At 40.1% G+C, this 12,423-nt stretch overlaps 1 protein-coding gene across 1 annotated transcript; it reads left to right on the top strand.

The window, feature by feature from the left end:
- The first annotated feature begins 1,480 nt into the window (after positions 1-1,480).
- Positions 1,481-10,230, top strand: LOC110564297 (NKG2-A/NKG2-B type II integral membrane protein-like). Its single transcript, XM_060383370.1, has 6 exons — positions 1,481-1,767; positions 2,081-2,182; positions 5,246-5,295; positions 5,816-5,992; positions 9,484-9,584; positions 10,094-10,230. The coding sequence occupies exons 1-6, from the start codon at positions 1,599-1,601 to the stop codon at positions 10,209-10,211; spliced, it is 717 nt and encodes a 238-aa protein (XP_060239353.1). The 5' UTR covers positions 1,481-1,598; the 3' UTR covers positions 10,212-10,230.
- Positions 10,231-12,423: the final 2,193 nt, after the last annotated feature.

Here is a 12,423-nt window from a genome sequence, read left to right as displayed (position 1 = left end):
ACACGTTAGTGAGAAATCTCCTCTTCCCTTGACTCACTCTGAGCTTCATGAGGCAGCCTGCGAAGTTGGCAGTCGCTGACGTCCTAGGTTTCTGCCACTGACTCTCACCTCTTGGTGCTCAGCTCCCACAGGCCCCCTGTGAGCACCACACCTCGCCGCAGGAGGCCTGGCTCTCTGGCAACAGAGGGAGTTTGTCACTGCTCCCTTGTCTCCACCAGTCCAGTCAGTGAGGAGACTCTGCTATGCTGCACGGGGAGCAGCTGAGGCACAGTTCAGACAGAGACTCAAACTGGGACACGGATGCCTTTAAACAACCAGGATAAATCCAGGCACATGGACACACACTGGAGGACTGTCCCACATTTCTGTCCTTGTCTGTGGAGGCTTAGTCATCCCCTCGTGTTTCTGTTTCTTTGTCAATGTAATTACGCCTGCAGCTGCGGGTGACCGGATGGAGGAAGCGTGATTTTTAAGTGTTGCAGTTTGTGGTCTGTGGATCTTTGGAGAGAAACACATCGATTTGTCCCAAAGGGCACAGATGGAGAGTGTCACAGACCAAGTTGGGCATTAACTACCTTAACTACCTCACATTTATTGTGTACACTTGACCTTACCTTCCAGAGGAGTAAACAGGGTTCCTGGATTCCAACTTCCAGCAACTTTTCAACAGTCACATGTTATGAGCCTCAAAGCCAGAATTAATTCTAGATCTCACCAATTCCAAAACTCATGGATTAAATTGTTCGATCAAATCTTCTAGTGCAATTGAATTAACAATCAGTTAAAACAGTGTTATAACAACCATAGGTTCTCTGGGCAAGTATGAACCAACAATATTCAATTTCATAGTACGTTCATTTCCTCACTTTGTAGTTTCAGGGTTTAGCCATGGTATGAATAACGATTTTCTCAAGTAAAATGAGCATTAAAAATCACTTCCAAGAAAAATAACATGTAAAGTATTTCAATTATTATTTAATTTGCACATGTTTATTTTGACACAAAACATTTTCTAATACTTACCATATCCTTAATTTTTTTTAATTTCTCTGAACCCCTCCATTACTCCAAATAGATTCTAATTTAATAGCACTTTATTTTATTAAATTCATATAAATTATTGACTAAAAATAAGATAATCCAAGTAATTAAAATATCAACCTTCCTAGTCATTCAGTCTTAGAACATTCAGTTTCTACTCCTTATTGAAACTGATGCATAGTTAGTTTTATTACAGCATTGGGCCTTTTCATGTAGGCATTGAAATATTTCACGGTGTTATTCCTATGAAAACTGAATTTAATGTATAAATTTTACCCTTTATTTGTGAACCTTTTGGTCTCACTAATTTATTTTCATTTCCCCTACTAAAATCAGTTTGTCACAGTTAGAGTATTTTTTTAGCCATAGCACAGGAGCTCAAAGCACAAGTTAAAATTTAGATATTTAAACTGTACAAAGGCTCCAGTAGTCGGTGGGCTCCTCCTTCGTGACTGCATCAGGATGTGCAACTTCTCAAGAAGCATCTCCGTAGCACAGATCACAGCAGAATCACTGAAGAGCACAGAGCAGGTATCACTGCGCCGCAGACAGGAATCATGGGGGACTTGCTGGGACATGAATGTCGCTCAGAATCCAGGGAAGCAGCAAAGAAAACCCAATCACAGCTCCATTTCAGCAAGGGAGCAAAAGATCACCCGCTGGAGTTCAGCCTTCAACATGCTTCCTGGAACCACCCCAAGACCAGCAGACACCACCGCTGCAAAAGTAAGGCACCCAATCTCATTGTAACTGCTCTGGGGTTTCCGCTGGCATGCGGAGGTGGGAATGTGTCCCTTATGGGAAGAAAAGGAGCTCCAATGTGGCCCAGGCTGTTATAAGGTAAGCTGTGGGCATAGTTTTCATTCAGGCATTGTCGCAAGACCATCTGCAAATGCGATGGTATTTCCTACTGACTGATTGCAGCATAGAGGAAGGCCTGGGGCTCAGTTTATCCTCCTGCTTCTCTGAGCTCTCTTCTGTGTAAACCCTGTGGACATGAGCCCGTTTTCTTTCTCATCACTTCCATTTATCTCTACAGACTTTTTATCACCTCCAGAGAAGCTCATCTCTGGGATCCTGGGCATCATCTGGTTTGCCTTATTGGTCGCTTTGGTGATATCAGCCAGAGTTGCCTCTCCATGTAAGCATACTTTCGAGACATTTTAGGAGAGCCTTCCCCCTTGATGACCAAGTGTCTCTCAATGTTCCTTCCTATTAAGAAACATAGCTTTTATTTTCAAATACATATGTAGACTAAATGTGAAATGGTTACTGTAATTTTGTCAAACTTAAGAATGACAGGGGCATTACAATATATTTGCTGTTAAGTATACCAGTTATGACTTTTAAAGTTCAACAACACTCTTTAGAATACTCCACTGAGAAACACAGATTAAGTTTTGAAAGTGTTTCCCCTCATGGTTTGTATGGTGAAGATGTTGAAATTTAAGCTTTCATTTGAACTAATTTTTCCCCAAGATTTTACCATATTATTCATATTTTTGCAAATGCAAATGTATTCTGTGTTTATTCTAATGCATATAGTTCATCACTTTCAAGCTAAGAAGGTAAAATTGTTTGGATGTCCAATTTTTTTTTTTTGTCATGGATGTGTTAGTTTTTTTATTTAATATTCTCAAGATAAATAAACATAGGTGTTAGAGTATGAAAGAGACAGTTGATCATGTTATTATAAAATTATTTTATAAAATAATCAGGATATTTAAAAAATATTTAAATAGCAAGTCCAATATGATTTTGTCTTAACAGTTATCTTCATTTTCTTTTTTTTTGTAAACATCTGGAAAATTTATTCAATTCATTTAGCAATATTTGAGATGCTACACAGAAGATAACAATTCAGGATAATCTTTCAAAACAGTCAGACTGAAAATATAGTAAAATACACTTTATAATTCAGAGAAAATATAGCTCCCTGATGTTTTTCAAATATCAAATTCTCAAATCACTATAATGGAAAGCCTGAAAAATGAGAAAATTCATTTGAAGAATAAGTACATATGAAAACTGAAGCAACAACATATTATTGAGGACAGGAAATTAATATAAAATAAAAAGTGAAATAAAAGTGTATGGTCAACAAGGTTCTGGAATTTTATTACCAAAGCTGTTTCACAGGACACCAGCAGACATTGAAAGGAACAATTTTCTAGAAGTCAATATTGACAGAATAATAGAAAAAGATTGCTTTTACGTGTCTCATGAGTGCAATGCACGACCTTTTTTGCAATCATACAAGCCAAGAAGATATTGCTTCTTAGTTTTCCTTTATCTTTCTTTTCCAAAATTGAACCAGAAATACAGTGATGCCAATAAAACTAATATTGAGAATCCTTAGTGGACTTATAGTTTTCTTTTTTTTTTTTTTTTTTTTTTCAATGCAGTTTATTCAGGAACATTGAACAATCCTCGGACCCCGGGGAAAGCCAGCCCACAGCTTAAATAGCCTCTGGGTAGCCAACCCAGGCGTGCCATGGGGGCAATGCAGATAGGTCCACATACATGGAAGCAAGCCAGATCCTCGGCCTTAGCCAAATGTGGAGTTGTTCGTGACAGAGAGCACTCACCATCGGGAAGGTGGAAGGCGGATACCAGCTCCATCTTTAAGGCATAGCATTCCGCAGCTCTCTACAGTTCCCCCTTTTTGTTTTAGACGCATCAGGCAAGAGTAGAGGTCTGATCTCTGATATTAGAAATAAATTGGGACTTTGTACAGATGTTCATTTAGGTGTCATCCACCCAAAGAGCATCAGACCCGTCCGATACCTTTTTCTCAGAGGCGGGACCTGGGGCATCAACCCGCATGCAATCAGAAATGCTCTTCTCTGGGTCCAAAGCGGCTGACCCTGAGTGCAGTGCTTAGCCTCGCATCCTGAGCGTATCATTTTAGCTTTTTATGGTATCCAACCATGCTTGGGGAGAATGTCCTGCTTCAATGGCTGTAAAGGCCTGAATGATCATTGCTGCATCACACTGTTGTGAGACTCTAATCTTGCATATATACCACAGGCAAACCAAGGAGACCAACACCAGAAGGCCTGCTAACACTCCCATGCCCGCCCATTCCTTCAGATGATTCATGGCTGCAGCAATCCATGATGATAATCCTGTGGCTAGTCCTGCGTCCACACCGGTAGAATTTACTGTGACAATGGCCACTCTCAGCTGCTCCATCGTAGTATCGAATTCTCCAGACCAATTACCTAAAATATAGCTCGACAATTGTTTAGACAGATTTGCAGCACAGGAAAAATTCTCATGTTGTATGCTAGTGACACAAAGTCCAGCATACTTTCATTGACAGCCAGGTTGAGCGATTTGCCATAGGGTATCAATTTGCTCCTGCAAGAGGTCAATCCTCTGATTGAACACCATCAAGCTTCCTTTTAGTTGAGCATTAATTCCTTTATGTACAACTAAGGCATGAGCTACATTGGCTAAATGATTATTCAGGGTCTGAGCAGTCTGCCCAGTATGACTCATGGCTAATGCCCTGGTGGTAGCTCCAACAGCCGTCAATGAGATGGTAGTAACAATGGTGGCTGTAGTTCCAAGATCCCTTTTCTGTCTGAAGAGAGTCATAGCATGAGGGGCATCAATGGGCACAGGCACCCAGTGAGGCATGCGAGTAACCAGGGCATACCTAACTTTACTAGCATTCCAGCATTGGGCAAAAAAGCAAGTATCATTACCACAATTACTTGGCTCTATCTGGCTAATAATGAATAAAAATGGGGGATATAGACAAACAGGTGTGGGCTTATAGGAAATATTATGAGAAGCCTTAACCCCTCGTTGGAACATCCTGCGTCAGTTCTAGAACTAGCAGTGGTGGTGTCCGAGGTCTGAGTAGGTTCAGGAGACCATTGCCCCCAGGGGCGAGACGTGCTCCATGCCAATTGACTAACTCCATGTTTTCCTCCAATTTTGAAAGTCATTTAAGGTTCTTAAATTATTTTTTCCCTTTTTTCTTAAATTTTTCATCAATTACACTTTATTCATTCTGCATCCCCCCATAAGCCCCTCCCTCCTCCCATCCCAATCCCACCCTCCCACCTCCCTCTGCTTGCATGCCACTCCCCAGGTCCACTAATAGGGGAGGTTCTCCTCTCCTTTCTGATCTTAGTCTGTCAGTTCACATCAAAAGTGGCTGTATTTTTTGAGCAGTACATTACCTCTCCAGATATTGAACCAAAGGAACAGAACTACTCCCTCATGATCAGAACCCAAAAAGTACACCTCACTTGTCAAAGTTCTGAAGTTTGTACACATTATGTTTTGTGTCTAACTTAAGCCATGCAAAGGCTTAAGTTATATTTCTAGGAAGGAAATAATCTAGAAACGTTAACACTACATTCTCGTAAATAAACATTAAAGGATCAAAATACTTTTTGTTCAGCAATAAGAAGAGATAATAAGGTAAAATAACGATTCAAAAATTTGATGGTTGACATAAGTTCTCTACTGGCAAACTATGTTGAGTTAGAAGTGAAATCAGTCTTTTAGAATAGAGATTATACTAAGTGAAATTATGAAAAAAATTTGCTGAGATGATTTGTTTTTTATTTATATGCTTTATATGGACACATAAACTATGGACCAGAAGTTAACTCTGTGTTGGAATGTATTTGGGTGTGTATTTTGTGTTCTGTATAACAGCATATGGGGAACATAGGTACGTTTTGTACATGGATGTTCAAAACTGTGCAAACATGTAAATTAATTTTTATTATTAAGTCCATGTGGTTTCTAGTTAATAAATCATAATCTTTCTTCAGCACATCCTTGTGGTCATTGTCCGATGGATGGGATATCCTTTTCCCACAATTGTTATTACGTTGGTGTGGAGAAAAAATCTTGGAATGACAGTTTGGAGTCCTGCATTAGCAAAACCTGTGATCTGCTTTATATAAATAGTGAAGAGGAGATGGTAAGAGCTGATATGTGTCAATCATTGCTTAACCTTTCATTCTGTCAATGTGATGTTTGTAGAGGCCATTCATATTATTTTTTTCTGAAAACAGGGTTTCTCTGTGTAGCCTTGTCTGTCCTGGAACTCATTCTATAGATCAGGCTGTCCCCAAACTCACAGAAATCCACCTGCCTCTGCCTCCGGAATGCTGGGATTAAAGGCATGTACTACTGCCAACCTGCTCATTCCTATTCTTATTTATGTTTCATTTATGTACAGCCCTGTATAATATTTTGCTATTTTATTTTACAATGTTTTATTTGTATTTGTGTACTGGCAGTAAATATTTATTTCCAGTTTTTTTTACTTTTATGTATGAAACCCATTCTTGTACAAGTGCTTTTAGTCTGAAATAAACTTTGCCATTTAGTTTTACTGTAAATGAAAAAAATGATCTATACATGTCCTGGTGGCTCAGACTGATCAGTAAGTGACTAGATGGAGGCGATTCTGGTCAATTATTAGAACAGATGTCTCCATTTCCCCCGTGCCCTTTCACTGTGTATGCTCTCATCAGGTTTTGCGCCTAAACTTTTTTCCTGACATTTGCTCTCACAAATTGTGCTTGACACTGAGCTGCACAGGCATAGAATCAGCCTGCACGCATTTTTATCTTGCTACTGTAGCCTCTCTGATGGTGTTTGGGGCAGTCCGTCCACAGTATTACTCTGATATCTGCGGCTTTCTAGACTATCACTGCTGTAGTGTCTGAGGATTATGCTCTAAAACCTGTGTCCCTGAGCAGAAGCTGTGAGAGAGCCATGCCCTTAGGCACATGTAGTCATCCAACTCCAACCTACAGCTCTGCGCTGGTGTCCTTTAGTGAGAAAAACAAAACCACTCCCTCTGGTTAACCATGCTTACCAGCACTTCTGAGAGGTCATGCCGGCCCATGATGAGAGATGCTGCAGTCCAGCGCTTTTAGACTTGCTGCTGGCGAGACCCCCGTCCACACAGAGGAGGCACGCACTCACAGGACCCACCTGTTGTGAAGCGGGTGATTGGGACAGCGTGTAAAGTCATCTCTTTCTGTCATTTGAGGGACAGGAGATGCCCTGCCTCTCTATTATTGGTCGTTTTCAGGTGCCAAACCCTTTCAACTTTTTCTCTCTAACAATTAGTGGCTTCTGCCTTTCCATTGTATTTTCCAAGTAATTGCTTGTGCCTTCCACTATTATTTTATAAGTTTATCTATGTTTTATCACAGTAGCCAAGAGGTTAATACTATCTTTTTTTTCAAGGCTTAGCCTTACATTTATTTTTTTAATAATTTTTATTTTTTGTATTAATTACTTTTTTCACTTTGTATCCCAGATATAGCCCCCTCTCTCATTCCCTATCAATCCCACCCTCCTTCCCTCTTCTCTGCCCATGCCCTTCTCCAAGTCCACTGATAGGGAAGGTCCTCCTCCACTTCCATCTGACCCTAGCCTATCACATCTCATCAGTAATGGTTGCATTGCCTTCAAGGCTGCTCCCCCCTCGGGGAAGGTGATTAAAGAGCCAGCCACTGAGTTCATGTCAGAGACAGTCCCTGTTCCCCTTACTAGGAAACCCACTTGGAGACTGAGCTGCTATGGGCTACATCTGTACAAGAGTTCGAAGTTATTTCCGTGCATGGTCCTTGTTTGGAGTATCAGTCGCAGAAAAGACACTTGAGCCAGGATATTTTGGTTCTGTAACTCAACTTGTACAGCTCCTATCCCTTGCAGGTCTTTTTATCTCCGCCTTCTTTCATAAGATTCCCTGTACTCTGCCCAGAGTTTGTCTATGAGTCTCAGCATCTGCTTAATTTATTTATTTTTTGCAATTTACTCCTTTGTATATTGGCTGTAGCCCCCCTCCCTCAGATCCTCCCAGCTATACCCTCCTTTTTCTCCCCCATCCCCCTTCCCTAGTCCACTGATAGGGAAGGATATCCTCCCCTTCTATCAACTGATTAATGGATACAGAAATTGTGGTACATTTTTACAATGGGATACTACTCAGCAAGGAAAACATGAATTTGCAGGCAAATGGTGGGAAAATACTGTCATCAGGTCTTCCTGCCCAAAACCATTTATCTGATCTGTATTATAGTTAACTCCACAACCCTTTGAGTTTTGTAAGACAAGGTTCAGGCACATGTGTGCACTGTTGCATAGACATCCTGTAACTCAGCAGTTTTCAACCTGTAGGTCACAACCCTTTGGAGGGTAGAGTGGCCCATTCACAGGGGTCACATAAAAGTATGGAAAATGCCAAATATATACATTGTGGTCCATAACAGTAGCAAATTTACAGTTAAGAAGTAGAAACAAAAATAATTTTACAGTTTTGAATCACCTCAGCGTGAGGAATGAATTAAAGGGTCACAGCATTAGGAAGGCTGGGAACCACCACTGTAACTCTTTCATGGATATACAGTAAATCATTGATCCATTTTCCTGCATTGATCTGCATTTTGCTAATTTCACTGCTCTGTTATGTAAAGCAAAACATTCTAAAACAGACTTCATCTGGGGTCTCTGGATGGGAGTGACACAGCCTCAAGGACAGAGGCATCTCACATGGGCTTCTTACTCATGGGATCCCCTACTCCAGTTCTTACCCTGGTGTCCTTCAGTAGGTAGGAGAAGCCATTCACCACATTAGGTGTTTTCAACCTTGCTCAGCACTGCTGACCCAGCTTCCCTTACACACAAAGAAAGAGATCTCCCAGCATCCATCTATTGTTGCTTGGGTCCTGGGAGAGAGCTTGCAACATCGTTTCTTTCCATTGGACCGAGAAAACTGGATTTCTTGCAACTCTGGAGTCCCTCATCTTCAGGTGTCAAGCCCTTTCACTTTTTTGTTTCAAACCTTCAGCATTCCTTGGTTTTGTCTTTTATTGTTACTTTCCAAGTTGCCCTTGTAGTTATCACAGTAGCCAAAAGAAATATTGATGCTACCTTGTCAGTAATCTACCCCTACAGTGATAAACAACAGTAGGTCTCAGCTGCTTAATGATAATATAGTAGACAGAAAAGAGCATCTTTGTCTACTACATCGCTCATTTCTTCAAGAGCAAAACATGAACTTCCTTCTAAAACTGAACTTTGATGAAGAGTAGAAAAGTTGATTTGAGTACAACATTGAGAAAATTTCATGCACAGTTTCTGGAAATTTGTTTGAATCCCTGCTATGCTTGTGTTGTTAACATGAGTGTCTACTAACTTACATAAATCAATCACCAAATTCTGTACTAATATAAAAAAAAAAGACCACTTCCAACTATGAACATTCAACAGTTAATTCCAGATCAAAATTACACGCATATGTAAGTGTTTGATAATGTAAAAAGTGTTGCTGGCACTAATAAGTTGATTTGTGTTGGACAATAACCACACTATGACAGATTACAGTAATGTGTTTTAAAAATAAAAAAAAAAAGCCTTCCTGCTGAAGAAAATTTCTTGTTTCTCTGGCAGGACTTTCTGAAATCCCTCTCAGTGGTCTCATGGATTGGAGTCTTTCGAAAGAGCAGGAGTCAACCCTGGGTTTGGAAAAATGACTCAACTTTCAAACCAAAGTAAGTTTTCTTTCTATTATTATTATTATTATTATTATTGGTTTCTTTGAGGCAGGGTTTCTCTGTGGAGTCTTGGCTGTCCTGGACTCGATTTGTAGGCCAGGCTGGCCTTGCACTCCCAGAGCGCTGGTATCAAAGGTGTGCACCACCTCACCCAGCTACTAAGTTTTCATTAATGACTCAATAAACAAGAAAGAAGAAAAGAAACCCTCAGAAGAACGGTGTCAATAAAAGAAGCTGAGTTATAGACAGACAGAATGATGCAGACCTTCATGACCTGCTCATGTGAATCTGGAGAATGGGCAGCTTGGCTTTCATAACAATCAGTTCTTACCACACTGTTAATAAAGACGCCATTGCCCACTTTGATGAGATCCTTTTCTGCACTGGCTTATAGTAGTCATTCATTTGGTAGATATATGTGTGTGTATGGTATATATATGTATATATAGCATATACGTGTTATACACACACACACATATATGAATTTTGTGGATCTGCCATTGCAGGCTAGCAGACTTCTCCCATGATGAACATAACTGTGCCATGCTGTCAACTTCTGGTCTCACAGCAGAGAACTGTGCAACTTTACACTCATATGTTTGTAAGTGTAAGCCCACCAGCTGAGACACCTGCACGGGGAGTCTGCCAGGTAAGGTCAGAGTTCATAACCTGAATAGAATTGTGAGCGTGTACATTTTAAAGCAAATTATTTTATTTGTCCTAATAACAACTTTCTTTCAAAAGCAATCATTGACATATAGTAAGCACACAAAAAGTACAAATACCACCTTTGTATCTGATTTGCTCAGGATAGTCTCTATAATATTACATTTTATCAGATTATACATGCCAGAAGGCTTTGTTCAGAACTGCTGTTACTTTTCAAACTTACCATTCAATGCACTGTAATAGGACTTTGTAGCATTGCCAGTTGCATTACATATTTAGCTTCTTTATTATATTTAGGTCATTCATTTTTACCTAGATTTTCATGTGTGTGTATGTGTGTGTGTATGTGTGTGTGTGTGTGTAGGCAAATGTGTTCTAAGAGCTTTTTGTCTCATAGATATATTGAAATGAGGCACAATAACCCTTCAGAGCCCATCACTTTCCATGAGGGAATAGTAACACCATAAAGCTCGTTGTGTCGGACCCTTGGACTTATGAACTCAGACACAGCTGATCTAATGAAGGTGGCATCTGTTTTTCCTAAAGCACAATACAGATGTGTGATTGTTTTTTTAATCATTATACAGCCACAGTATAAATGACAGCAACGGAAGCTTATTCCCAGCAGTGTAACTGGTTATGAGTCTCTTCTAGTAACTATACAAAGATTTTTTTTTTTCAATCACTGTAGCCAAGGAAGTAATCTATGGCCATAAACAAAACTGTGTAGAAATCATTTTATTAGCAAACCACAAAAGCAGTTAGCTCATCAGAATCTAGTATTTACCAGCCGTAGTATTTATGCTGACTTTCTATAAAAATTCTTTCATAAGAAGCGCCTTAAAACAAATTTAAAAAGCAATTGGTTACACTTATATCACTCATTCCGCTATTACACAAAAGGGCACAGCTTCCTTGGCATGATGATGGTGGTGGCATTAACGAAAAGGTTCCATAGTTAAACAGGTGACAGTTTTACCTGATGGCCTGCATGTTGTCTTCCAGACCACATGCTATCCAGAAAAAATAAGGTTTTCAGAAACCCCGTCGTGATTTCCATATGCCCTGCCACTAGAGCATGTGAGGCTTTCAGAAACATGAGGTTATCACCTAACACTGGTGTGCAGCCAATATCCTTCGCAATAACCCGTATAATGTGTGAGTCCTCAGCGACCTCTGTGGCCAATAATCGAAGGGAGGTAATTCTGCTTCACTGGAATTACCATTCCATAACTCAGTGTTTTGAATACCCCAAGGCCCCTCTGAACCACCTCTTCCATGTTTAAAGATATTATCTGTTATTTTCGTTTTCATAGGTGCAAGTTGTTGTAGGATTTTGTCAAGCATCATCTGAATATGACCCAACTACGAAACTTCCAAGAATTTCTAATGCTTGTACCCTGTACCCTGTATGAACTGATTTTTTTTTTTTTTTGGTCCTCTATCTTCGATGTGTGTGAACTGTTTCATTGGGATGTTTCTCTAAATCTTTTAAATACTCAGTCACTGATCTACACTTCCAGGTAGTACCAAATGGGCTTTGAAGTCAGAATGGAAGAAGATACAAAGACAAAACAAAATCCTACAAAATTCCAACTCAACATGAAAGTATCCTACCACTTACAACAATTTTACATCAAAAGAGTAATATTAGGTATAGCAACATGGACAGAGGTGTCACAGGATTTAGTTCTCTGTAATCCACAGCCATTCTCCTGGAGCCATCTAGCTTCATTTTTCACCCTCAGGCAAAATTTACCAAAACTGTTAAGCAGGGTGCTTCTTGACAACCGTTTCTTGCTTGTGATAAGGAACACAGTATACTCGGGGTGGAGGAAACAACAGCCTTTCCATCTGTACTATTCTATCAATATAGCTATACACTGCTTCCCGTTGACCCTAATGCTACTGGGACCGTTAGAACCTAAGACACACCGGGACCCAGCATCCACCCTGAAACAGTGATCTGATCATTAGTAGAAGGCCAATGAATCCACCATTGAACCTGGGCCTCTGCACGCCCTGCATGACCCTCATCTGTAGGCAACATTGGCTGTGCTGTTATAGAAATGGCTAAGATAGTGCCCAGAAAAAAAAAATGTTCCTTAGCAGCAGTAGCTGCAGTGGAGTCCACATTCATTCCCTGTTCTTTGAGGAGCAATTGTTT

Source organism: Meriones unguiculatus, chromosome 5 (assembly GCF_030254825.1).
Source record: "Meriones unguiculatus strain TT.TT164.6M chromosome 5, Bangor_MerUng_6.1, whole genome shotgun sequence".
NCBI classification, from domain to species: Eukaryota; Metazoa; Chordata; class Mammalia; order Rodentia; family Muridae; genus Meriones; species Meriones unguiculatus.
The sequence above is the reverse complement of the archived record's forward strand: the minus strand, read 5'-3'. Positions and strand labels throughout refer to the sequence as shown.

What these genes read in the sequence shown, in the direction of transcription:
- LOC110564297 (XM_060383370.1), top strand. Translation starts at nt 1,599, where the DNA reads ATGGGGGACTTGCTGGGACATGAATGTCGCTCAGAATCCAGGGAAGCA. An exon ending in AGCCAGAGTTGCCTCTCCAT is followed by an intron (nt 2,183 to 5,245) that starts GTAAGCATACTT and finishes TTACCTCTCCAG; the next exon opens with ATATTGAACCAAAGGAACAG. An exon ending in GACTCAACTTTCAAACCAAA is followed by an intron (nt 9,585 to 10,093) that starts GTAAGTTTTCTT and finishes CTGCCATTGCAG; the next exon opens with GCTAGCAGACTTCTCCCATG.